Below are 27091 nucleotides of genomic sequence, written 5' to 3' on the forward strand. Positions count from 1 at the left end.
TCAGCACCACAACACATCCTGCTTCATGTCATTTGGAGCGTGTTGGACATTTACACACCAGGAATAAGGAGTCCAGGTCTGTTTGATGCTGCTGTCCAGACAAACCACTGGTGACCTGTGACCTCTGCTGGTCTCTGTGAAGAACACACACACACACACACACACACACACACACACACACACACACACACACACACACACACACACACACACACACACACACACACACACACACACACACACACACAAACACACACACACACACACACACACACACACACACTCACACACACACACACACAGTGGTGTTGGGGTGTTGTGGTTTAAGCAGCCACACCTGTCTTAGGTCTAGGTAATTGGACCCAGGATCAGTGTGGCTGTCTGCCTGTTGCTTGTTAGTGTTATCAATGAGCAACAGGTAAAACCCCCCTCCCCACACACACAGGAGAAGAGCCCTTGTCATTACATGTCTTCTTCTGCTCCAGGTTTGTTCCACCTTGCCCACTCTCTACAATAAAACTGGTACTTGTTGACTCCTCTCATGTCAACACAAGTCAAGTCACACATTATTTATAGAGCGCATTTCATACCGGGGCAACACAATGCGCTTTACAAAGAAATACAAAAAAGGAAGTGAGAACGTAGTTCTCAGCCGGTCATTACAAAAGAATCCCCCTGAAACAACAGCAACAACAAAAGCAACAACAAAGACAACAAAAACAACAATAAAAGCGACTCCAAGCACAGTGGCAGCAACAGCAACAGAAAACAAAAACAGCAGCAACAACAGCCACAGAAACAGCAACAACGACAGCATTAACATCGACACCAGCAGCAACAACAACAGCAGCAACGTACACGCAAAGACGTCACCCCTATTCACAACAGAAACAACCACAGCAACAGAAATAGCAGCAACATCAACACCGGCAGCAACAACAGCAACGCACACGGAGAGACCTCATCGGAACCAGAAGTGGTAGCTCTCACCGGAACCTGAAAAGTCCCTCAGGTTAGAGATGTGGAGGTACAAAGTTAGAGATATTTAAATTAGGGTATAAGCTTAGAGATGGTTAAGTTTACATTAATCAAACGCTTTTATCCAAAGCGACTTACAATTGTTCAAACACCGATGGACGCAGCCATCAGGAGCAATTAGGGGTTAAGTGTCTTGCTCAAGGACACTACAGCATGCTAGCAGGAGGAGCCTGAGATAGAACCAGCAACCTTTAGATTACTAGACCACCAGCTCTACCGCCTGAGCTTCCATCCCCTACACTAAGTTCAGGGATTGTTAGGTATAATGTTCGAGATGATTAGGTTAAGGAATAAGGTCAGAGATGGTTAAGTTTAGGTATAAGGTAAGCAGTGGCAACGACAACACCTGTTAAGGTATAAGGTTAGCAGCACCAACACCACCACCAGCAGCAATGACAACACTAGCGGTTACTGTACCAGCAGCAACAATAGCAGCAACAAAAACAGTAGCAAGAGCAGCAGCGACAGCGCACAAGCAAAGACGTCACCGGAACCGGAAGTGGTAGCTCACACTGGAACCAGAAATCTCATCTGTATTGAGTCAATAGTTCTCAGGGAAGCAACGCACAGCAAAGACGTCAGGTCAGGTATAGGTATAGGACGTCAAGTTTAGGTATAAGGTTAGCAGCAGCAATGACAATACCAGCAGAAACAATAGCAGCAACAGAAAACAGCGGCAGCAATAGTAGCAGGAACAGAAAACAGCAGCAGCAATAGTAGCAGCAATTGCGCACAAGCGAAGATGTCACCGGAACCGGAAGTGGTAGTTCTCACCGGAACCAGAAATCTCATCTGTATTGAGTCAACAGTGTGTACCATATCATCTCAACGAAGTACCGCAGAGCAAAGACATCATCAGAGCCGGAAGTGGTAGCCCTCACCGGAAACGGGAATTTGAACTCTGTGCACCGTCTCATCTTAATCCAGTCACGGTCCTTTAATTAGCGTCCGTAAATTACGGGTCAAGTTTTTCATTCTGACCTCGGGAGGGAGATCCTTTTGACTATCTCTCCGAAGACACACCCTCTTATAATCCTCCCACTGTAATATCACAACAGAAACTACAACAACAGCAACATAAATAGCAGCAGCAGCCACAAAACAACAACAGCAGCAGCAACATCAACTCCAGCAACAGCAACAAAAACAACAGCAAAAAAAGACAACAACAGCCGACACGCTAAGAAGTCACCGGAACCAGAAGTGGTAGCTCTCACCGGAACTAGAGAAGTCACTCAGGTTAGAGAGGTTAAGTTGAGGAATAAGGTTAGAGGTGGTTAACTTAGGGTACAGGGTTAGAGATGCTTAATTTTAGCCGTAAGGTAAGCGAGGGTTAACTTTAGGTAATAGGAGTGCGGAACCATACACACACACACACACACTCACACAAAAGATGATGTCTTCTTGAAAAACACATTCTTGTATGTGTTGTTCAGACACTAAATAAATATAGTTTGAAAGTTCCAATGGGAGAAAAAAAATGGCCTGGGACTTGGACACAGAGCGGCCCACCACCGCGAGTGATGTTTCTAAATACATCTTCACACTCCACTCCCTATGATACGGTGCTATCCTTGGCTGTTTTTGCCTTTTTCCCTCTCCATTTCGAAAAGCATAGTTGTTTGCTCAGTTGAACTCTAATTAATAAAAAAAAGGAAGGTATTAAACAATCGCATTCTTCAAACATGACGGACAAGTTCAAGTTTACAGGGGTCACTTGTGCACCCCCAGCCCCACCTTTTATTTAAGACTTTTGGATTGTTGTTATAATACGTTCAATTTGGGACGAAAGAATGCAGAACAGACTCAAAGGCAAAAGTGGTTTTAACAGGTTTATTGCAGACAATCAGGGTTAGTTAACCAAAGTCCAAATGAGCTAAGAGTGTGAGTGGCAGAGTGGGCAGGCGTGGCAGAGATCCTTCTGGAGACTGGAGACCGAATGCAGGTGGCAAGAGGTGACTGGCTGACTTGTGTATATATACAGAGAGAATTCATATATACAGACAGAATTCAACATTTTAACAAATGGCAATTTGCGCTAATTAAAATACATAAATTACTACTACTAAATTAAAATTAATGATTGGTCATTTTAAAATAGCATGTTCCACAGTGCATCAAGACACGTTGAAATGTTTGCACGAGCTGATATCAATATCCAAAATCACTAGAAGGCTTGAATTCAGTGAGCTACGTGTTATTTTAAAGTTGAAGTGGTCATTTCTTTATTGTCTACCTACCTACACCGATATTCAAAATTTTTGGAATAACACCAATGAAACCCTTCCTTGTCCATTACGGCTGCTTTAATTTACATTTGTCAGCGCCAGGCCTACATAACTTGGCAGACCCGGTCGATTTGAAACTCACACTGCCAATCAACAGTGCAGCAGTGGTGGGTGCTGAAGGGCATTCGTGAAATCTTTCAACACTCCCGATGGTTGGTTCCGACCAATTAATTTCCTCCTGACTTGTTCCCTCTGCTCAGTAGAGTTTGATAACAACAATCTCCTCTGTCTCCATCATCTGTTTGGAACTCTTACCTCTTCTTACTGGAGGGGCGGCCATCTCTGAAGCCAATAGGATGATCCATAGACCAGTCACTCTTCAAGGAGTCTGAGCTGGGTTCAGGACAGTCTGCTCTCACCTGATGGAATCTACAAGATAAACAATAACCATCATCTGGAAGTTAGGATTTGAGGTTTAACTATCATATTCTATCATCTGTTTGTTAAATCCTCACCTCTGCTTCGTAGCCTGATCTCCATCTTTAGACATTAAAGGTATAATCAGAGACGGGTCACTCTTGATGGAGACCCGACTTGGTGCAGGACCCTCTGGACTCTCCTGCTCCTGGGCTGGGCTTCGACGTAAAACACACACACACAGCTTTTCTTCAGACTAATGAAGGTGTAGTGACATCACTGCTGAGCTCCGAGATGGACAACAATCCCAGACAGTCATCATAATTCTTAGCTTTGCACAGGCTGACATGTTCCCCAGACGGGGTTCTTTTAGCGGTCGGATGCCCCTCCTTTCTCTCCTCAGACTCATTCATGGTTGACTGAAGACCTTTAAATACAGAAACCACGATGATGTCACAGTATTCCACTAAACCACAAGTGGCCAGACTTTTGCCCCCGGGCAAACAAAGCCTGAGTTCAACAAGATTTAAACTCAAAAGGCTTACTACAAGCTCTGCATTTAACTAATAGGGACACACTTTGCACTGCAAACCATAAACAACAATAACTGCATTTCTAATTAATTGGAAGAAGGCTTGCATATCTAAGTGATCAGAACAAGCCCTGTATTTCTACCCAATTCGATGCAGCAAACAGCACGTTTTACTGATCAGATTGAATCAGGGATGATTGTTTATCCTCCAATTTAACTGCATTTAACCAGAACTGGAATGATTTCCAGTCTCCATGAAGTCACTGTACATCCATTGGGTCAAAACAGGAAGACACTTTTCTTGACCTTGGGTCGTGTGACCGTGTGGTCCTCTCTCACCCAGTCCACGAAGTGCTTCTCTCGCGCTCACTTGTCTGTATTCTCTGCTTTGAGATTCTCTTGCTTGTTTTAATGTTTCCCTGTTTGAGTTTGCATTTCAATCGTTCCTTTCTATTCTCTACAAGTTAGAAAGGAATGACTTCCTGCAACACCAGATTGTTCTAGATGTCCTGTCTATCTCACCCCTACCAGTTAGACAGGCAGATAGACAGGTATATCATTAGTGAGACATATAATCTGTTCGAGAGGTATCTAAGCAGCAAGACAGATATACAGTATGTGTCTTTTACATACAAAGCTTGAAACTAAAGTATTTCCCTTTACCTACCTGGTGTTCTGCATGATCCGGACTGCAGTTTCTTCAGTCCAACCAGTCCAACCTCTTCAAATTGAAGGTAAATGATCAACAATAACCAATGTCACATTCTAGTTATCTTCAGAAATACATGAGCTCATACCAATACAGTGTTGGGAGCTGTGTTCCTACCTTATTGCTTCATATGTCTACTGGTTGGTTCAAGTTAGTTGAATTCACTGAGAAATTTGACCGTCTTGGTGTGTAAGAAGCCTTGTTCGTGCCTGTGTTCATTCGTTCGTCCTCAGTATCAGTTTAGTATCCAAGTGTCATCCCATGAGTATGTCGTCAAACTGGTCCAACCGGGAAATGCTTACCTACTCCCATATCAGCTGGTGCAGATGGACTGTGTCTCCAGCAGGTGTTAGTTAGCAGCTCACCGAGCAGTAGCTCCAGCTCACACAGAGAAGGTGTGACTGCAGGTGGAGATCTGGCTCTCCAAACCTCAGTGAGCAGGGTACAATGAGGCAACTCGACCCTTCCTGCTTGACAGTACTCTATTTTAAACCTTGTGTAACATTATTGTTGCCGTCTTTCTGTGCTTTGGCAATGTAAGAATGCTTGTCATGCAGAGAGAGAGAGAGAGTTTTCGAAAAACACATTTATTTTCCTCGTGTCATTCAAATCGCCCACAAACAAACGTAAATAAAATAAAATATAAGTCGTACAAGGAAAAAAATAAAACCCACAACGGGGAAAAAAAAAAAAGACATGCAGTCACACCACAACAGTCACATTATATGTATTTTTTTCACTGCAACATGTATATTCTCCTGTTGTAATTTTAGATTTTGTTTTTTGTTTTCCGTTTGCTTTGGAACCAGCATCTGCTTAGAACACCCCCCCGAAGACCCCCCTGATTACACCTTCTCCTTTTCTCTCCTTTACTGCCATAACTATCACAGAAAGAGGCCGCGTGCCGTAATTGCTGTTGTCATTTTTTTTGCCTTAATCAATTATGTTGTGTCAGATACATAGTGTTGCCTTTTGTTTCTATGTTTGTGTTATATGTTGTTGTTTGTTTCTATGTTTGCGTTATATGTTGTTGTTTGTTTCTATGTTTATTTGTCTGATTTGGGGTGCTTCATTTAAACATCTGTTTAATTAAATACTTATACATTTAGAAAACAGAACATTTCAACATTATATTGAATGTTAAATAAAGTGCAGGGAGCTCCTAACAGCATTTCTTGCAAACTGGACGGAGATTTTGAAGAGATAAAATAGTTAACTACATAGCTCCCCAAAACAGGTAAATTTTACTGTAAAAATGAATAAACAAAGTCGAAATAAATAAAACCGGTAAAACTTAAATTCAAATTTGAACCCTTCTCTCCAAGTCTCTTTCCCTCACCTTCACTCTCTGCCTGTCTCACCTCTCTCCGTGTCTCCCTCACCCGTCTCACCCACCGTATTCTCACAGTGTATTTTGACTTTAATCTCAGATTCCGACTTCATTCTCAAAACTCAATTGAGACGGGAAAGTGGAAATTCCAAGTTTATCCTCGAAAGGTTATTCTGAGTTTATTCTCGAGGTTTCGACTTTCAATTCAGAATTCCGAGTTTATTCTCGAGACACAGGGAAATGACTCATTGGATGGATCAAGGATAATGACAGTGATGGCAGTGTTTCCCTACCGCGCTGCGAAAACAGGAGAGGGTAACGACCGAGCCGAACGCGAGCAGCTTTTTGTTTGCCCATCGCGTTTCACTGAATGAAATTCGGCAAATAAGTAAGATTTTCATATACTGTATATGTCTTTATTTTGCATATCCGTAGAATTTGAGAGTCCTGACAAGTGCCTTCCCTGCCGAGCGCATTTGTTTAGTTATTTATTGTAATCGTCAGTCACATCAGACAAAATAGCGAATCCGATAATCGGTTAAAATGAGGAATTTCGGTTCAGATTATCGACCAGGCCGATTAATCAGTCGACCCCTATTTTGAACGCGCCTCGCGTACGAAAGACGGGAAGCGAGTCTCGCTGGGTGATGAACCGTCCTTCTTTTGCTGAGTTTAATAGACAGTCAAAAAATATTTGACAGTCAAAATATTTTGCTGTTTTCCTCTTATATTTGTAAATTTGGCAAGAAAGAAGTTTACTGGGTTGATCATGTACAACACTTTAAAATGAATTTCTCTGCTCTTATTTATTATGCAGAATATGAAGGGCATAACCATTTTTTCCACTTTATTTCATCAATATAAGACTTCCCAAAGAATTTTCCTCTCGGCGCAATTTTGTTTATGTTTTGGGAAATTTCTGGAATGTGCTTATTGGTCCATTTTGTGGTCGTCCCATCAATTCCATTTAAGATCAATTACCATCCCCATAACCCAAATGGCACTTTGCGAGGTGTATTAAGCCAACTGGGATGGCCTTAACCGGAGGGTCACATCCTTTGAAAGGAATAGGAATGAGAAAGTTGTTTTTATTTTGAAATTTCTCATATGATAGGATTCTGCCAGATTCATCAAAAATATGAAAAGTATGATCGATACCTCTTGAATACCAATCAGAGAAAGATATTGATGTCTTATGGTAACTTCAGCAACTTTATTCCAAGTTAAAGTTTTGCAGGTATAACACATTTTCCAAGCCACAAGAGTTTGCTGGTGACATTTGGACAGTTTGATTGGTAGTTTGGACGGCAGGAGATTAGAACGTTCCACATTTTGAAGTTCCACGTTGAATTTGCAGAAGATTGAAATGTTCCTAGATTAAAAGGTATTAACCACATCATTGAATTGTCAGACTCTAAGACCACCCTCTGCTTTCTTATTTAAAATGATGGACTCCTTTATCTACCTATTTCGTAACCTTGTTCTTCTTCTGTATTTCGATCTTCCAAATGAAATGATGAACACCTGCATTCACCTGGTCGCAGGCGGCATCGTTCACACAGAGACAGGGAAGGAGACACCAAACGAGTCTCGGCTTTGGATAGAACAACTCTAGCAAATACTGAGAGATCTCGTTGCAACCAGTTATTAAAATGCATTTAATTCTGTTTCGTAATTTTTTTTTTTTTTCAAGAGTGAAAAAATTGCTTGAATTGTTCTTCGCTTTTTCAAGCCACTTAGCTCTGGATCTGCCTGTGCTGAGTCCAAGTGAATTGGGTCAAGTTTGATTTCGATTTCAGATGTTTCTAATTCATCCTCTGGTGTAAGTCCATCTTTTTTCAACAAGATTTCAACATATTCAACAATTCAGTTTCTTCCCAGTTTCTTGACTTTTTTGTCTTTAATTCCACTAACATGGCATTTCGTCAAGAAAATAGTCACACTTGCTTGATCAATAACATGACAAATGACTTGGATTCCTCGTAAACTGTTGAATCCTATTTATTTTAAGGTGGACAAAAAAAAAGAAAAAAGTTTGGAAGAGCAGGTTGCCTAACATTAACATGAGTCCAAAATGTATTATTTGACGGTAAAGTACCAATTCAGATTGAGGGATAATTACTATAAAATATGTTATATACTGTTTGAAAATGTACAGCAGCATGGAAAGGCAATTAAATAGTGATTAAAACTTTGCGATAAAAAACATTGAATATTCAGTTCAGCTTTTAGAGAGGAGGATAATAATAATAATAATAATAATAATAATAATAATAATAATAATAGCTTTATTTATATAGCACCTCTAAAAACAGTTTACAAAGTTCTTGGACAGACAAAATAAAAGCAGAGTGCTCAGATCATGAATTTAAAAGGCAAAACAACATCAATAAACTGAAATAAATTTCATTCATCAAATTCTAAAAGCTGATAAAGAGATAATTAAAAGCAGATTAAAGATAACGACACAATAAAAAAGGGGCGAGGTCACATAAAAGCAAATCTATAAAAGTGGGTTTCAAGAACTGATTTAACAGAATTCACTGACTCTGCCGTATCTACTCAGAAAGGTCGTTCCGAAGCCGAGGGGCCCTGATAGAAAAGGCACGGTCACCTCAAGTTTTAAGAACAGCCAGAAGGGCTCCGCCCTAGGATCTAAGGCTGCGCACAGGCTCAAATGGGGTCAACATATGTTATATAGCTTGGACTCAGACCCAGACGTGCTTTTAAAGTGATCAGTGATAAAAAACAGGGAGCCAATGGAGCATTCTGGACTAGTTGGAGGCGAGGATACTACACCTCCACTATCTGACACTGAGACTCTGAGGTACTACACCTCCACAACCTAAATCCAGGGTAGAGTGGTTCATTGAATGTGGTGTGGAAGGCGTGGAGGAGTCTCAGAGCGTCATCGGAAATGGAGTAGAAGGACAGAGCGCCAGCTGACCAGTCCAGATACACTCCTACTCTGTGACGACCAGAGGACGGAGGGAGATCTATGACTGTTCTACGGCCATTGTGCCAGGCATAGTAATGATCCTTGTAACAAAACAGGCTCCAGGACATTTCATTCAATCCAAGAGTGCTGTCATGACCCATTCCTCTCCTTTCGATTCCTCTGTATGTCACTCCTACGTCAACCCTTCCTCCCCACTCCACCTCCCAGTAGCAGCGCCCAGTCAGACGTTCCCTACACAACACCTGTTCCTTACAGTCAAATCTCTCTGGGTGATCAGGGTGCGGCTGCTCCACTTCCACCTTCATCACCTTGCTGTTGTTCTCAGATAGACAGAGTTCTCTGTGTGCTGTGTTTGGGTCCAGCGTGAGTTGAACACCATCTGGTGGAGAACAAGACACAATGCAGCAGCAATTTATGATCTATCATCCCTGTTTGGTTCATATATTGTGGATTCATCAACAGACAGATTGTCCATTTATTTGCAGTGTGATAAAGACACACAATGTCCACCATCATCTTCATTCACAGTAGGATCTGAATGGATGGACTGTACTGCTGTGTGGATGGACTTTCCATCTCAATAGTTGACAGATAAAAAGTAATGAAACAAAATAAACAGACACTTACACTTCCTCAGCCCTGGTTTCAGCCTCCACACTCCGCCGTGCTCCACACTGGGAATAACACAGTCAGAGCAGAGAGTTCTCTTAGATCAGGGAAACACGGACATTGAGAAGCTGCCGTATCGATCATTTCCCTTCCAACATCATGGTCATATGTGCTGTCTAACAACAAAGCACGTTCCCCGGCATCCCAGTATGATTGACCTCACGGTTGTAGAGAGTATTCCTCGTAGAAGAGCTTGTCAGGGAGTGTCAGCTGGTCTCTCCGTACCTGAGAGTGTCCAGTCTCCAGCGTGGGTCCTCCAGGCCAGCAGAGAGCTCCCTCACTCCCGCCTCTCCTGGGTGGTTGTAGCTCAGGTCCAGCTCTCTCAGATGGGACGGGTTGGAGCGCAGAGCTGAGATCAGAGAAGCCACGCCCTCCTGTGTGACCAGACAGCCTGACAAGCTACAAACACAACATGATTCATAACGTGTCATATATGTTATTCTGTATATTCAACTTGGTGTGAATAGGGATAATGTGAGTTCGTTTTATGGGCGATTTAAAAATAGCTGTTGCCTTGAAATGTGGTTTAGTTGATGTGGGCACATACAGGATATAGGACACATATTCTAACAATGCTTTCATCTTGTCACAACAAGGGCACAATGAGTTTCATGTCGAGATTGACTAACACCGACCTGAGGGTGTCCAGTGCACAGTGTGGACTCCCCAGTCCAGCAGAGAGCAGCTTCACTCCTGAATCCTGCAGATCATTGTTGCTCAGGTCCAGCTCTCTCAGACGAGAGGAGTTGCAGCTGAGAACTGAGGCCAGAGCTTCACAGCCTCTCTCTGACAGATTACAGCCTCTCAGCCTGCACACACACACACACACACACACACACACACGTGAGGAACTTACTGTGTATCCTAACAGAATGTGTTGTTTGTACCGGTTTAATGACAAATCATACTTTGAAATTCTACCACAGAGATTGTACACAAATCACATTTAACGGAATTAATAATACATCTACAAAGACATGATTGTGTGAATGGACTCATGGCATGATTTGGCTTCACAACACCTGGATCATGCAGCATCACATCATGCTGTGTCCTTTTGTAGGAAGTAAGGATTCAGAGTAAAAAAGCAATTATCAATCAGATCAAAGTACATTTTGAATGTACTTAGCTCCCTCTGCATGTTGCTGGAGGAACCAAGGAACACACCTGAACTCATTTCAGTTCAGGCGTGGCTGCATTGGAAGCAGGTAGCACACACACGCATAGATATACTGTACTCAGAGCTCCTTTGTTTGAATCACAGACTTATTGTTAAAAGATATTGGCAATGGAATCAAATCATTAATTTTTTAACACTGGACATTCGGTTTACTTGACCTTTTTCAGTCTCAAACGCTGGTCAATGACATTTTTTGGAAAAAGGCGGTGGTTAAACTGTACTAGTTATCTAAGAGATAATGGAATAAAATAGAAAAAAAAAATCTGAACATATAAATAATGATTTACCGCAATATGATTATAAAATTCATTGATGTATTATTAGGGGTCCCGCCCAAAGGATGTGAGCCCTATTGTCAAAGTTCAGACTTTGAGGGGTCCAGCACGAAGTGCAGGAACCCTATTGATTTTGTTCAGATTATTAACTGTCCAAGCCATTCTCCGGCTGAAAGGGCCTGCTGCTCAAAAAACTGTGAAAGCCACAAACACCAAATTTATGATAGGTTCGATCTGTTCCAAAACTAGGAAACACAGAAAATGGGATTCATCGGCCAGATGGTGCACTACAACAACCACTTTTACACTTTGTCTAATAGCTTCTGAAACGTTGGTCATGGAAACAAAGTTTTTGCGCCTATGGATTCCTTGGGTGACGCCAAGTCTATGATGCATTGTGCTGTCTATTTGCGTCATATTTTCCGCCATTTTGAATTTTGTCCAAAAGGTATTTTTCCTAACTCCTCTCCTACTAACAGGTAGTCCAATGTTCATCAAGCTTGGACCACATGTCTGGACTGCTGGACATTTGCTACACCTCAATGTTTGGCCACAATTCATTTTTAAAGTTTACAAAAAAATTATATTTTACATAATCTGCCATAACTGAACAATGCATTTAGATATCAACATCCAGTTTGGTACATAGGAGAAAGGCATGACTCTGAGGCACTGTGAGAAATCTGGCATTGTTTGGTATATGGCTTTGGTAATCGTATAACTTTCAATTGCCGCCATTTAGTTTTATACATTTGGTCCTATTTTCACCGAGATTGGACCACAGCATGTCATGCATTGCTGCCTGCAGCTATATTTTAGAAAAATATTGTGTATATATTATTGTGGTACGAAGGAGTGGTGTTGGCACCATCTGCAGGTAGGGAGAGCCAGCATTGTCAACTCAAAGGGGAAACCGAGGCAGGGCTGTCTGACATTGGTGACGTTTGTCTGAAAAGGCAAACGTCTTTATTTCTGTTTCAATAAATACCCAGCGCAGTCTGGTTTTCTGTTACACCTGCCTGCTGGTCCATTTCTCACCCTGCAACAACTACAGAGTTGTCACAATGATATACATTATTTTTTTTATCAAGTTATGTCACCTATATGTAATAGTGTAAATTGACATGGTTCTTAACAGTTGTAAAAAATATTTACAAAAATCTCAAATTTTTGGGTCAAGGTCAACACTGACCTGAGAGTGTGCAGTGCACAGTGTGGACTCCCCAGTCCAGCAGAGAGCAGCTTCACCCCTGAATCCTGCAGATCATTGGTGCTCAGGTCCAGCTCTCTCAGACGAGAGGAGTCAGAGCTGAGAACTGAGGCCAAAGCTTCACAGCTTCTATCTGACAGATTACAGCCTCTCAGCCTGCATATCAACATGCACACAGATAAATAAATGGTTAGATATTAGATAACTTACAATATCTCATCACATGTTAAATGGATTCCAGTGAATATATGATATCTGTGCACCTACAGAGATGTTTTGGAGGCTTTGACCACACACAGCAGCCTCAGAAGAGCCTCCTCTGAAGCAGTGTACTTGTTCAGGTCAAACACTTCCAGCTCCTCTTCTGATGACAGTAAGATGAAGACCAGAGCTGACCACTGAGCAGGGGACAATTTCACTGTGGAGAGACTTCCTGATCTCAGGTGAAGTTTGATCTGGTCCACTAGAGAACGGTCATGAAGCTCATTTAGACAGTGGAACAGGTTGATGCTTCTTTCCGGAGTGAGATGCTTGCTCAACTTCTTCTTGATGTAACGCACTATTTCCTGATTGGTCACTGGGATACTTCGTGTCTGTTCCAGCAAGCCTCGTAGGAGCAGCTGATTGGTCTCCAGAGAAAGTCCCGATAGGAAGCGAAGGAACAAGTCCAGGTGTCCATTGACACTCTGCAAGGCCTTGTCCACAGCACTCTGGTAGAGGGATTCTAAGTTAGGTTTCTTTGTGCCCTTAGAAGACTTTGATGTTGGTTGTGGTTCTGACAGTAGATTGACGCCAGTGCTGGTGAATGTCAGAAAGACATGTACAGCAGCCAGAAATTCCTGAATGCTCAGATGGACAAAGCTGAACACCTTTTCCTGAAAAAGCCCACATTCCTCTTTAAAGATCTGGGTGAAGACTCCTGAGTACACTAAGGCTGCTCTGACATCAATGCCACACTCTGCCAGGTCTTCTTCATAGAAGATCAGGTTTCCTTTCTCCAGCTGGTCAAAAGCCAATTTTCCCAGGAACAGAATGATATTCTTGCTCTCTGTATTCCAGTGTGGATCTGTCCCAGATCTCCCATGATACTTGACATTCCCCTGTATGGACTGAACCAGCAGAAAGTGGATGTACATCTCAGTCAGGGTCTTGGGCATCTCTCCTCTCTGGGCTGTTTTCAGGACGTGATCCAGAACGGTGGCAGTGATCCAACAGAAGACTGGGATGTGACACATGATGTACAGGCTACGTGATGTCTTGATATGGGAGATCATGGTGTTAGCCTGCTCCTCCTCTGAAAATCTCTTCCTGAAGTATTTCTCCTTCTGTGGGTCTCTGAAGCCTCTCACCTCTGTTGCCATGTCCACACACTCAGGAGGGATCTGATTGCCTGCTGCAGGTCGTGTCGTTATCCAGATGCGTGCAGAGGGAAGCAGGTTGCCCTTGATGAGGTTTGTCAATAGAACGTCCACTGAGGTGGACGCTGTGACATCAGTCCATATCTTATTGTTCTGGAAGTCCAGAGGAAGTCGACACTCATCCAAACCGTCCAAGATGAACACAACTTGAAACTGGTCATAGCTGAAGATTCGTGATTCTTTGGTTTCAGTAAAGAAGTGATGAACAAGTTCCACCAAACTGAACTGTTTCCCTTTCAGCAAATTCAACTCTCTGAAGGTGAATGGAAATGTGAAGTGTATGTCCTGGTTGGCTTTGTCTTCAGCCCAGTCAAGAGCGAACTTGCGTGTTAAGACTGTTTTACCAATGCCAGCCACTCCCGTTGTCACCAGTGTTCTGATTGATTGATCTTGTCCAGGTAAGGGTTTGAAGATGTCTTGACATCTGATTGTTGTTTCTTCTGTCACTGGTTTCCTGGAAGCTGCTTCAATCAGTCGGACCTCATGTTCCTGGTTCACTTCTGCACCACCTCCCCCTGTGATGAAGAGCTCTGTGTAGATCTGATTCAGAGGTGTTGGCTGTCCTGCTTTCGAGATTCCCTCAAACAAACAATGGAACTTCTTCTTCAGGTTCGACTTCAGTTTACGTCTGCACTCCGCAGGAAGATTAACTGAATGAACAAACAACAGAGGACATCAATGAGTTGATGTTAAACTTTAACAGACATTAACAAGATTAATGTCAATACTTCATGCAAAATGTGTATGTGGCAGACAAGGGGGTGTGGTTAAGCAATAGGATGTAGTTGGTGGCACTGTCTTCTTCCCATTGCGGGGCAGCTGAACTGGGGCCGCCAAATCAGCCCTGTCAGTGCTGATGGGTCAGATCTGGCTGGAAGAGTCTTCTTATGTGTTTTTTTTCTTGCAGTGAGGATTGCATGGTACAGGATACTGAAAGCCTGTGGACCAGACAGTGAGCAAGCCGAAATTATTAATTAAGACTCACGCCATGTCCATGCCCCACTGCATGAAGGACTCTGTCTCGCTCTATATACCCGTCCATACCTGTGGGTATAGACTCCCACTAGAGGCACCCAAACAGGGACTCGGGAGGGGTGGAGCACCAGATGAAAGGTGGCCAGGAGCCGATCTGCTGGCTGCGGAAGCGCCACGCCGAGCTTGAGGGCTTTGATGGAGGTGCATGGGTGGAGATTCGATGTGTGCATGGGGATATTCACATGTATCAAATTTTTGCGGCTTGAATTTCATTACAAAGGAAATAGCATAAGAAGAAGGCCGTGGTTGGCTCTAGCCTATCATACTCTCTGGTTTTGGGTATGAACTGGCCAGGGTTTAACATGTTAATGTGGGAGGCTGGGGGAATGCACTCACGGTCGGTAGGGAAATGTGATGATGAGATATATGTAAGTGGTACACTGCATGTCCCGAGTGCCCATTAGTCAACCCTAAGGCTACACCAACTGCGCCATTGAGGCCCCTCCCCCTAGTTGAGGTGCTGTTCGAATGACTTGCTATGGACCTCTTGGGCCATTAGACCACAGTGCCCCTGGGTTTAGTTTTGTGTTGGTCCTAGTGGACTATGCATCCCGGTACTCCAGTGTGCAGTATAACGGCTAAAAGTGTGGTGCAGGCACTGTTTTGGGTCATCTCCCGAGTCAGGATTCTGAAGGAAATCCTCACCAACCAGGGTACTTTGTTTATGTCATGTACACTTTACACTTTACACGCTGTTGGGAATCCGCTCAAGTACGACCAGCATGTATTAGCCCCAGACTGATGGATGGATGAGTTGGGGCTAGAGGTTCCAAAAACGACCAATCCCACCCCGGCCCTGTCCAGTAACCATCTCTCACCAGGCCAAAGCATGGACGTGGCAGTGTTACAGCAGCACCCCTCTGATGTCTTATCACGCCTGCCAGGCCACACGTCCTACAAAAACCCCAGAGGTGAAGGTACGCTCCCAGCCGTAGCGCCTGCTTGAGCATGAACCCAAAGTTATGCAGATGGAATTAAAGGAGATAGTGAGAGAGGAGTCTAAAGGCGACTGGTGTAGCCCCATAGTCCTGGTGGGTAGGTTGGGTGGGTCGGTAAGGTTCTAGGTCAGGTGTCAAAATTTGACGCGTACCTGATGCCTCTGGTCGACAAGCTACTTGACCAGCAGGCACAACTCCATTTTTTTACGACACAGGATTTAACCAAGGGCTACTGGCGGTTCCCCCAGCCCCCTTTCAGAGACTCTTGGACCGGGTTCTGCGTCTGCACATGGCATACGCTGCTGTCTACTAGGATGATGTGATCAATCACAATGACAGCTGGGCGCAGCCCATGAAGCATGTGGGGGCAGTACTCGAGTCCATAAGGCAGGCTAGGCTTATGGCTAACCCAAAGAAGTGTGCAGTTGGGCAAGGGAGTTGCAATATCTGGGATACCACTTGGGTTTACGATTGGTCCGTTCCCAGAGACAAAGAAAAACCTAAAAAAGATTTTGGGTTTGGCGGACTACTACAGGAGGTTTGTAGCTGACTTTTGGGAGCTGACCAGCCCTTTCTCTGATTTAACTTGAAAAGGTAGATCTGATCAGGTCCAGTGGATGGAGAAGTGCTAGAAGGCATTTGATAAAGTAAAATCAGCTCTCTGTGGGAAGCCAGTGCTTCTTAACAGTGCTGCTCTTCTAACTTTTCTCTCCCTTTCTGCCTACACGGCTGGGGGCAGTGTTGTTCTATAAAGCGCTGTACATCAGCTGGAAGAAGTCAGAGCGGGAGTCCAGGTACATACAACACATGGATCGACTGTCCCCTTGCGAATGTCTCCAAGCTATACCTCTGGACACATACACATACATGTAGAGAGCTGCTCAGAAACCATTATAGTAAAAAGCAGAGAGCCAGAATGTAATGTTCCTTTAAATGTGTGAATCTGTCTCTTACTGCTCTGGAGAGAGTCAGCCAGATCCTCCTGTTTCATTTTCCTCAGGAAGTGCAGTGTGATCTTCAGAACCCCCTCTCTGGCGCTCCTCCTCTGCTCCTCTTCCTCACTGTCCATCTCATCATCCTCTTCCTCCCTCTGCCTCACTGAGCATTGTGGGTAATCTGGACCAAGAACCTTCTTGAGCCTCTTCAGCTCCTTCTTTACAAAGGTGACCATGTTGTCCTCTAACAGCTGGAACAAAGGAACATCAGTGAGAACTTTACTGTCCTGGATTCACATCCCACTGGCCCAACGTGGAAGCATGGAGATGATTGGCACCACAACACATCCTGCTTCATGTCATTTGGAGCGTGTTGGACATTTACACACCAGGAATAAGGAGTCCAGGTCTGTTTGATGCTGCTGTCCAGACAAACCACTGGTGACCTGTGACCTCTGCTGGTCTCTGTGAAGAACACACACACACACACACACACACACACACACACACACACACACACACACACACACACACACACACACACACACACACACACACACACACACACACACACACACACACACACACACACACACAGGTGTTGGGGTGTTGTGGTTTAAGCAGCCACACCTGTCTTAGGTCTAGGTAATTGGACCCAGGATCAGTGTGGCTGTCTGCCTGTTGCTTGTTAGCGTTATCAATGAGCAACAGGTAAAACCCCCCTCCCCACACACACAGGAGAAGAGCCCTTGTCATTACATGTCTTCTTCTGCTCCAGGTTTGTTCCACCTTGCCCACTCTCTACAATAAAACTGGTACTTGTTGACTCCTCTCATGTCAACTCAAGTCAAGTCACACATTATTTATAGAGCGCATTTCATACCGGGGCAACACAATGCGCTTTACAAAGAAATACAAAAAACGAAGAGAGAACGTAGTTCTCAGCCGGTCATTACAAAAGAATCCCCCTGAAACAACAGCAACAACAAAAGCAACAACAAAGACAACAAAAACAACAATAAAAGCGACTCCAACCACAGTGGCAGCAACAGCAACAGAAAACAAAAACAGCAGCAACAACAGCCACAGAAACAGCAACAACGGCAGCATCAACATCGACAGCAGCAGCAACAACAACAGCAGCAACGTACACGCAAAGACGTCACCGGAACCGGAAGTCATGTCTCTCACCGGAACTGGAAAGGTCACTCAGGTTAGAGATGTTTAAGTCGAGGTATTAAGTTACGTTAAGTTACGGTATAAGGTAAGCGAGAGTTAAGTTTCGGTGTAAGGTTAGCAACAGCAACGACAACACCAGTTAAGGTACAAGGTTAGCAGCAACAACAACAGCACCAGCAGCAGCAGCAATGACAACACCAGCAGTGTCAATACCAGCAGCAGACAAGAGCAGCAACAAAATCAGCAACATCAACAGCGCACAAGCGAAGACCAGAAATCTCCTCATCTGTATTGAGTCAACCGTGTGTACCATCTCACCTCAACGAAGTAAAGCACAGCAAAGACGTCACCAGAACCAGAAGTGATCGGAAATGAAAATTTCAACTGTGTGCACCATCTCATCTTAATCCAGTCACGGTCCTTTAATTAGCGTCCCTAAGTTACGGGTCAAGTTTCCAAACAGACCTCGGGAGGGAGATCCTTTTGACTCTCTCTCTCTGAAAACACACCCTTCTTATGATCCTCTAACTGTAATATCACAACAGAAACAAGCACAGCAACAGAAATAGCAGCAACATCAGCAACGCACACGGAGAGACCTCATCGGAACCAGAAGTGGTAGCTCTCACCGGAACAGGAAAAGTCCCTCAGGTTAGAGATGTGGAGGTACAAAGTTAGAGATATTTAAATTAGGGTATAAGCTTAGAGATGGTTAAGTTTACATTAATCAAACGCTTTTATCCAAAGCGACTTACAATTGTTCAAACACTGATGGACGCAGCCATCAGGAGCAATTAGGGGTTAAGTGGCTTGCTCAAGGACACTACAGCATGCTAGCCGGAGGAGCCTGAGATAGAACCAGCAACATTTAGATTACTAGACCACCAGCTCTACAGCCTGAGCTACCATCCCCTACACTAAGTTCAGGGATTGTTAGGTTTAATGTTCGAGATGATTAGGTTAAAGAATAAGGTCAGAGATGGTTAAGTTTAGGTATAAGGTAAGCAGTGGCAACGACAACACCTGTTAAGGTATAAGGTTAGCAACACCAACACCACCACCAGCAGCAATGACAACACTAGCGGTTACTGTACCAGCAGCAACAATAGCAGCAACAAAAACAGCAGCAGCGACAGCGCACAAGCAAAGACGTCCCGGAACCGGAAGTGGTAGCTCACACTGGAACCAGAAATCTCATCTGTATTGAGTCAATAGTTCTCAGGGAAGCAACGCACAGCAAAGACGTCAGGTCAGGTATAGGTATAGGACGTCAAGTTTAGGTATAAGGTTAGCAGCAGCAATGACAATACCAGCAGAAACAATAGCAGCAACAGAAAACAGCAGCAGCAATAGTAGCAGCAATAGCGCACAAGCGAAGATGTCACCGGAACTGGAAGTGGTAGTTCTCACCGGAACCAGAAATCTCATCTGTATTGAGTCAACAGTGTGTACCATCTCATCTCAACGAAGTACCGCAGAGCAAAGACATCATCAGAACCGGAAGTGGTAGCCCTCACCGGAAACGGGAATTTGAACTCTGTGCACCGTCTCATCTTAATCCAGTCACGGTCCTTTAATTAGCGTCCGTAAATTACGGGTCAAGTTTTTCATTCTGACCTCGGGAGGGAGATCCTTTTGACTATCTCTCCGAAGACACACCCTCTTATAATCCTCCCACTGTAATATCACAACAGAAACTACAACAACAGCAACATAAATAGCAGCAGCAGCCACAAAACAACAACAGCAGCAGCAACATCAACTCCAGCAACAGCAACAAAAACAACAGCAAAAAAAGACAACAACAGCCGACACGCTAAGAAGTCACCGGAACCAGAAGTGGTAGCTCTCACCGGAACTAGAGAAGTCACTCAGGTTAGAGAGGTTAAGTTGAGGAATAAGGTTAGAGGTGGTTAACTTAGGGTACAGGGTTAGAGATGCTTAATTTTAGCCGTAAGGTAAGCGAGGGTTAACTTTAGGTATTAGGAGTGCGGAACCACACACACACACACACACTCACACAAAAGATGATGTCTTCTTGAAAAACACATTCTTGTATGTGTTGTTCAGACACTAAATAAATATAGTTTGAAAGTTCCAATGGGAGAAAAAAAATGGCCTGTGACTTGGACACAGAGCGGCCCACCACCGCGAGTGATGTTTCTAAATACATCTTCACACTCCACTCCCTATGATACGGTGCTATCCTTGGCTGTTTTTGCCTTTTTCCCTCTCCATTTCGAAAAGCATAGTTGTTTGCTCAGTTGAACTCTAATTAATAAAAAAAAGGGCGGTATTAAACAATCGCATTCTTCAAACATGACGGACAAGTTCAAGTTTACAGGGGTCACTTGTGCACCCCCAGCCCCACCTTTTATTTAAGACTTTTGGATCGTTTGTTATAATACGTTCAATTTGGGACGAAAGAATGCAGAACAGACTCAAAAGCAAAAGTGTTTTTAACAGGTTTATTGCAGACAATCAGGGTTAGTTAACCAAAGTCCAAATGAGCTAAGAGTGTGAGTGGCAGAGTGGGCAGGCGTGGCAGAGATCCTTCTGGAGACTGGAGACCGAAGGCAGGTGGCAAGAGGTGACTGGCTGACTTGTGTATATATACAGACAGAATTCAACATTTTAACAAATGGCAATTTGCCCTAATTAAAATACATAAATTACGACTACTAAATTAAAATTAATGATTGGTCATTTTAAAATGGCATGTGCCAGAGTGCATCAAGACAGGTTGAAATGTTTGCACCAGCTGATATCAATATCCAAAATCACTAGAAGGCTTGAATTCAGTGAGCTACGTGTTATTTTAAAGTTGAAGTGGTCATTTCTTTATTGTCTACCTACCTACACCGATATTCAAAATTTTTGGAATGACACCAATGAAACCCTTCCTTGTCCATTACGGCTGCTTTAATTTACATTTGTCAGCGCCAGGCCTACATAACTTGGCAGACCCGGTCGATTTGAAACTCACACTGCCAATCAACAGTGCAGCAGTGGTGGGTGCTGAAGGGCATTCGTGAAATCTTTCAACACTCCCGATGGTTGGTTCCGACCAATTAATTTCCTCCTGACTTGTTCCCTCTGCTCAGTAGAGTTTGATAACAACAATCTCCTCTGTCTCCATCATCTGTTTGGAACTCTTACCTCTTCTTACTGGAGGGGCGGCCATCTCTGAAGCCAATAGGATGATCCATATACCAGTCACTCTTCAAGGAGTCTGAGCTGGGTTCAGGACAGTCTGCTCTCACCTGATGGAATCTACAAGATAAACAATAACCATCATCTGGAAGTTAGGATTTGAGGTTTAACTATCATATTCTATCATCTGTTTGTTAAATCCTCACCTCTGCTTCGTAGCCTGATCTCCATCTTTAGACATTAAAGGTATAATCAGAGACGGGTCACTCTTGATGGAGACCCGACTTGGTGCAGGACCCTCTGGACTCTCCTGCTCCTGGGCTGGGCTTCGACGTAAAACACACACACACAGCTTTTCTTCAGACTAATGAAGGTGTAGTGACATCACTGCTGAGCTCTGAGATGGACAACAGTCCCAGACAGTCATCATAATTCTTAGCTTTGCACAGGCTGACATGTTCCCCAGACGGGGTTCTTTTAGTGGTCGGACGCCCCTTCTTTCTCTGGCGATAGTGGCGCCGCCCCTAGCGGTCACCTGCGCCGGCGCTCCGGTTACTTTCTTACTCTTTAGTATTTTTTTCCTTTTTTTATCACAATGTTCGCCAGAAAAACATCAACAATTAACTCATACGGCCGCGATGCACTCATGGATATAAAAATTTCCCTAAACGAACAACTTTGGGACTTTTTTTCCGTGGGAGCAGAGTGGCTGGCGGAAATCCTACGCGGGAACACTCGCAACAACAACTACAACAACAAAAATGGAGTCGCTGTTCCACGAGCCGGCCCACGGAGGAAGCACCGAGGTAAACGAGGCGGCATTCGGGTCAGAATGAGGACGCAACCTTACCGTCCACCTCTGCCAAGCATCCTTCTTGCTAACGTCCAGTCCCTGGAGAACAAGATGGATGAACTTCGAGCGAGGATTCAATTCCAGCGTGACACGAGGAACTGTTGCGTCCTCTGCCTGACGGAAACATGGCTGACCCCACTGGTGCCGGATGAAGCCATACGTCCAGCCGAGGCCTTCTCCGTGTTCCGCGGCAACAGAACGGGAGAGTCGGGGAAATCCAAAGGTGGAGGCGTCTGCCTAATGGTAAACAACCGCTGGTGTAACGCCAACAACACCAAATTCCTCTCCCACTCCTGCTCGCCGAACCTGGAACAGCTGACCATACTATGCCGTCCATTTTATCTCCCCCGGGAATTCAGCCCAGTCATCATTACAGCCGTTTATATCCCACCGCAAGCGGACACCGACGCAGCTCTGTCGGTTCTGTACGATGTGTTGTGCGGATTTCAGAACAGACATCCCGACGCGGCTGTGGTGGTGACTGGGGACTTTAACAGGGCCAACCTTAAAAAAGTTCTGCCGAATTTCCACCAACACATCTCGTGTGCCACCAGGGGAGACAGAACTCTGGACCATTGTTACACTCCTTACAAGAACGGATACAAGACAGTGTCGCTCCCTGCTTTCGGGAAATCAGATCACGCCGCGATCTCGCTGCTTCCTGTTTACAGGCCTCTGATCGCGCGGGATCTGGTGATGACGAGGGAAGTGAAGCGGTGGACGGACCAATCAGAGGCTGCGCTTCAGGACGCTCTGACTGACGTAGACTGGGACATGTTCCAAGCAAGTTCAAGTGACGTCAGCGAGTTTACGGAGGTTGTAGTGAGTTTTGTGACTATGCTCGCGGATGAAATCGTTCCCACGGTGAAAGTTCGGATATTTCCAAACCAGAAACCATGGGTTGATAAATCCATCCGCTGCGCTCTGAATGCGCGCACCGCCGCTTACAACGACGGACTTGTATCTGGTAACATGGACAAATACAAAGCGGCGTCGTACAATCTGCGGAGGGCGGTGAGGGACGCCAAACGGACGTACAGAGACACCGTGGAGCTGCAGATGGAGCGGGGGGACACCAGGCGCTTGTGGCAGGGGCTGCGAACAATAACAAACTACAAGAGCAGCTCCTCCCCAGCCACGAGTGTGGACGCCTCCCTGGCCAACCAACTGAACTCCTTTTATGCGCGGTTCGAGTCTGGCAGCAACACCGCTAGCTCGCCAGCTAATTGGAGTTACACCGCTGGGGATGAGCGCGCACTCTCAGTGTCCGTGCACGAGGTCAGGAGGGCTTTGATGCGGGTGAACACCAGGAAAGCTGCGGGCCCAGATGGCATATCTGGGCGAGTACTGAAGACCTGTGCTAACCAGCTAGCTCCGGTGTTCACCACAATATTCAACATCTCCCTGGCTGAATCAGTGGTCCCGTCCTGTTTCAAGAGGTCCACCGTCGTTCCTGTCCCGAAGATCGCCTCTCCAACCTGCCTGAATGACTACCGTCCGGTGGCCCTCACCTCGGTGGTCATGAAGTGTTTCGAGAGGCTGATTAAGGATTATATTTGCGCCTCCCTCCCCCGCACCTTGGACCCGTTGCAGTTCGCGTACCGGCAGAACAGATCCACGGATGACGCGGTCTCCCAGGTACTGCACACCACGCTCTCGCACCTGGATGGCCAGAAGGGGGCCTATGTGAGAATGCTGTTCATTGATTATAGTTCAGCTTTCAACACCATAGTTCCCACCAGACTGGCTGTCAAGCTGATGGAGCTAGGATTGAATGCTCATTGAATGCTGTCACTCTGGTGCCAGGACAACAGCCTACACCTGAACGTCAGCAAAACCAAGGAGCTGATTGTGGACTTTAGGCGTGGATCACAATCGAGGACGCACGCGCCCTTGTGGATTAATGGGACTTCTGTCGATAGGGTGAGCAGCTTCAGATATCTGGGAGTCCACATCACAGAGGACTTAACATGGACTGTTCACACAGACACTCTGGTGAGAAAGGCGAGGCAGCGTCTCTACCACCTCAAGCAGCTGAGGAAATTCCGGGTCTCGGTGAGGATCCTCAAGTCCTTCTACTCTGGAGCAGTGGAGAGCATCCTGACAGGCAACATCACTGCCTGGTTCTGGAACTGTACTGCCCAGGACAGGCGGGCCCTGCAGAGGGTGGTGCTTTCAGCTGAACGTACCACTGGAACTACCCTCCCCCCCTTGCAGGAGTTATACACCAGGAGGTGTAGTAGCAGAGCCCGTAGGATCATGAAGGATCCACATCACCCCAACAACGGACTGTTTCAGCTGCTGCGGTCAGGCAAGCGCCTCCGCAGTCACGCAGCGAGAACAGAGAGACTGAGACGGAGTTTCTTCCCTCAAGCCATTAGAACTGTCAATGCTGACCTCACCAGGGGTCCTAACTGAGCCATGCACTAGGCTCCACTACCTACTGTACTGTATGTAGCATACTGTACCGCGTACTGTGTCACTGTTCAGGGTTGTTCATGATGCCGTATTGCTGCGCCGTACTGTTGTATACTGTGCTGTATTATCCCAAACACTACCTCACACTATTGACATTCACATGCCACTTTAATTCACATGCCACTTTAAATGCACATATCTGTATATACATAGGCATATTCCTTCTACCTATTCCATTTTATTTCAATTTATTTTTTATTGTATTTTATTCTATATATTTTTTATCTTATTCTATAAGTATTCCACTTACTGTATTACGTTTTAGGAGTCAGTTAGTCGGTCTATTAGAAAGGAATTTTCTACTTTTTATTTTATTTTATTTTTGTACTTTTTCCTAGGACTTATTGTGTGCTATCACCGGGTGCGTTGCATTACATTTCACTGCATATATGTATGGAAGTATGTATATGTATGTGCCAAATAAAAATCTTGAATCTTGAATAAAAAATCTTGAATCTCCTCAGACTCATTCATGGTTGACTGAAGACCTTTAAATACAGAAACCACGATGATGTCACAGTATTCCACTAAACCACAAGTGGCCAGACTTTTGCCCCCGGCAAACAAAGCCTGAGTTCAACAAGATTTAAACTCAAAAGGCTTACTACAAGCTCTGCATTTAACTAATAGGGACACACTTTGCACTGCAAACCATAAACAACAATAACTGCATTTCTAATTAATTGGAAGAAGGCTTGCATATCTAAGTGATCAGAACAAGCCCTGTATTTCTACCCAATTCGATGCAGCGAACAGCACGTTTTACTGATCAGATTGAATCAGGGATGATTGTTAATCCTCCAATTTAACTGCATTTAACCAGAACTGGAATGATTTCCAGTCTCCATGAGGTCACTGTACATCCATTGGGTCAAAACAGGAAGAAACTTTTCTTGACCTTGGGTCATGTGACCGTGTGGTCCTCTCTCACCCAGTCCACGAAGTGCTTCTCTCGCGCTCACTTGTCTGTATTCTCTGCTTTGAGATTCTCTTGCTTGTGTTAATGTATCCCCGTTAGAGTTTGCATTTCAATCGTTCCTTTCTATTCTCTACAAGTTAGAAAGGAATGACTTCCTGCAACACCAGATTGTTCTAGATGTCCTGTCTATCTCACCCCTACCAGTTAGACAGGCAGATAGACAGGTATATCATTAGTGAGACATATAATCTGTTCGAGAGGTATCTAAGCAGCAAGACAGATATACAGTATGTGTCTTTTACATACAAAGCTTGAAACTAAAGTATTTCCCTTTACCTACCTGGTGTTCTGCATGATCCGGACTGCAGTTTCTTCAGTCCAACCAGTCCAACCTCTTCAAATTGAAGGTAAATGATCAACAATAACCAATGTCACATTCTAGTTATCTTCAGAAATACATGAGCTCATACCAATACAGTGTTGGGAGCTGTGTTCCTACCTTATTGCTTCATATGTCTACTGGTTGGTTCAAGTTAGTTGAATTCACTGAGAAATTGACCGTCTTGGTGTGTAAGAAGCCTTGTTCGTGCCTGTGTTCATTCGTTCGTCCTCAGTATCAGTTTAGTATCCAAGTGTCATCCCATGAGTATGTCGTCAAACTGGTCCACCCGGGAAATGCTTACCAACTCCCATATCAGCTGGTGCAGATGGACTGTGTCTCCAGCAGGTGTTAGTTAGCAGCTCACCGAGCAGTAGCTCCAGCTCACACAGAGAAGGTGTGACTGCAGGTGGAGATCTGGCTCTCCAAACCTCAGTGAGCAGGGTACAATGAGGCAACTCGACCCATCCTGCTTGACAGTACTCTATTTTAAACCTTGTGTAACATTATTGTTGCTGTCTTTCTGTGCTTTGGCAATGTAAGAATGCTTGTCATGCAGAGAGAGAGAGAGAGATGTACTTTGAGTTTTCGAAAAACACATTTATTTTCCTCGTGTCATTCAAATCGCCCACAAACAAACGTAAATGAAATAAAATATAAGTCGTACAAGGAAAAAAATAAAACCTACAACGGGGAAAAAAAAAAGACATGCAGTCACACCACAACAGTCACATTATATGTATTTTTTTCACTGCAACATGTATATTCTCCTGTTGTAATTTTAGATTTTGTTTTTTGTTTTCCATTTGCTTTGGAACCAGCATCTGCTTAGAACACCCCCCCGAAGACCCCCCTGATTACACCTTCTCCTTTTCTCTCCTTTACTGCTATAACTATCACAGAAAGAGGCCGCGTGCCGTAATTGCTGTTGTCATTTTTTTTGCCTTAATCAATTATGTTGTGTCAGATACATAGTGTTGCCTTTTGTTTCTATGTTTGTGTTATATGTTGTTGTTTGTTTCTATGTTTGCGTTATATGTTGTTGTTTGTTTCTATGTTTATTTGTCTGATTTGGGGTGCTTCATTTAAACATCTGTTTAATTAAATACTTATACATTTAGAAAACAGAACATTTCGACATTATATTGAATGTTAAATAAAGTGCAGGGAGCTCCTATCAGCCTTTCTTGCAAACTGGACGGAGATTTTGAAGAGATAAAATAGTTAACTACATAGCTCCCCAAAACAGGTACATTT

General features: G+C 44.3%; 1 protein-coding gene across 1 annotated transcript; it reads right to left on the minus strand.

Annotated features, from left to right (window-relative positions):
• Positions 1-9047: 9047 nt before the first annotated feature.
• LOC307243043 (NLR family CARD domain-containing protein 3-like) lies at positions 9048-17109 on the minus strand (the record flags this gene model as incomplete). The annotated part of the gene is made up of 8 exons (XM_080017694.1): positions 9048-9592; positions 9841-9887; positions 10108-10281; positions 10518-10691; positions 12530-12703; positions 12815-14615; positions 15010-15028; positions 17038-17109. 8 exons carry the CDS (start codon positions 17107-17109, stop codon positions 9048-9050), a joined length of 3006 nt encoding a protein of 1001 aa, XP_079873820.1.
• Positions 17110-27091: the final 9982 nt, after the last annotated feature.

The sequence above is a fragment of the Zeus faber genome (assembly GCF_960531495.2).
Source record: "Zeus faber genome assembly, chromosome: 17".
NCBI lineage: Eukaryota > Metazoa > Chordata > Actinopteri > Zeiformes > Zeidae > Zeus > Zeus faber.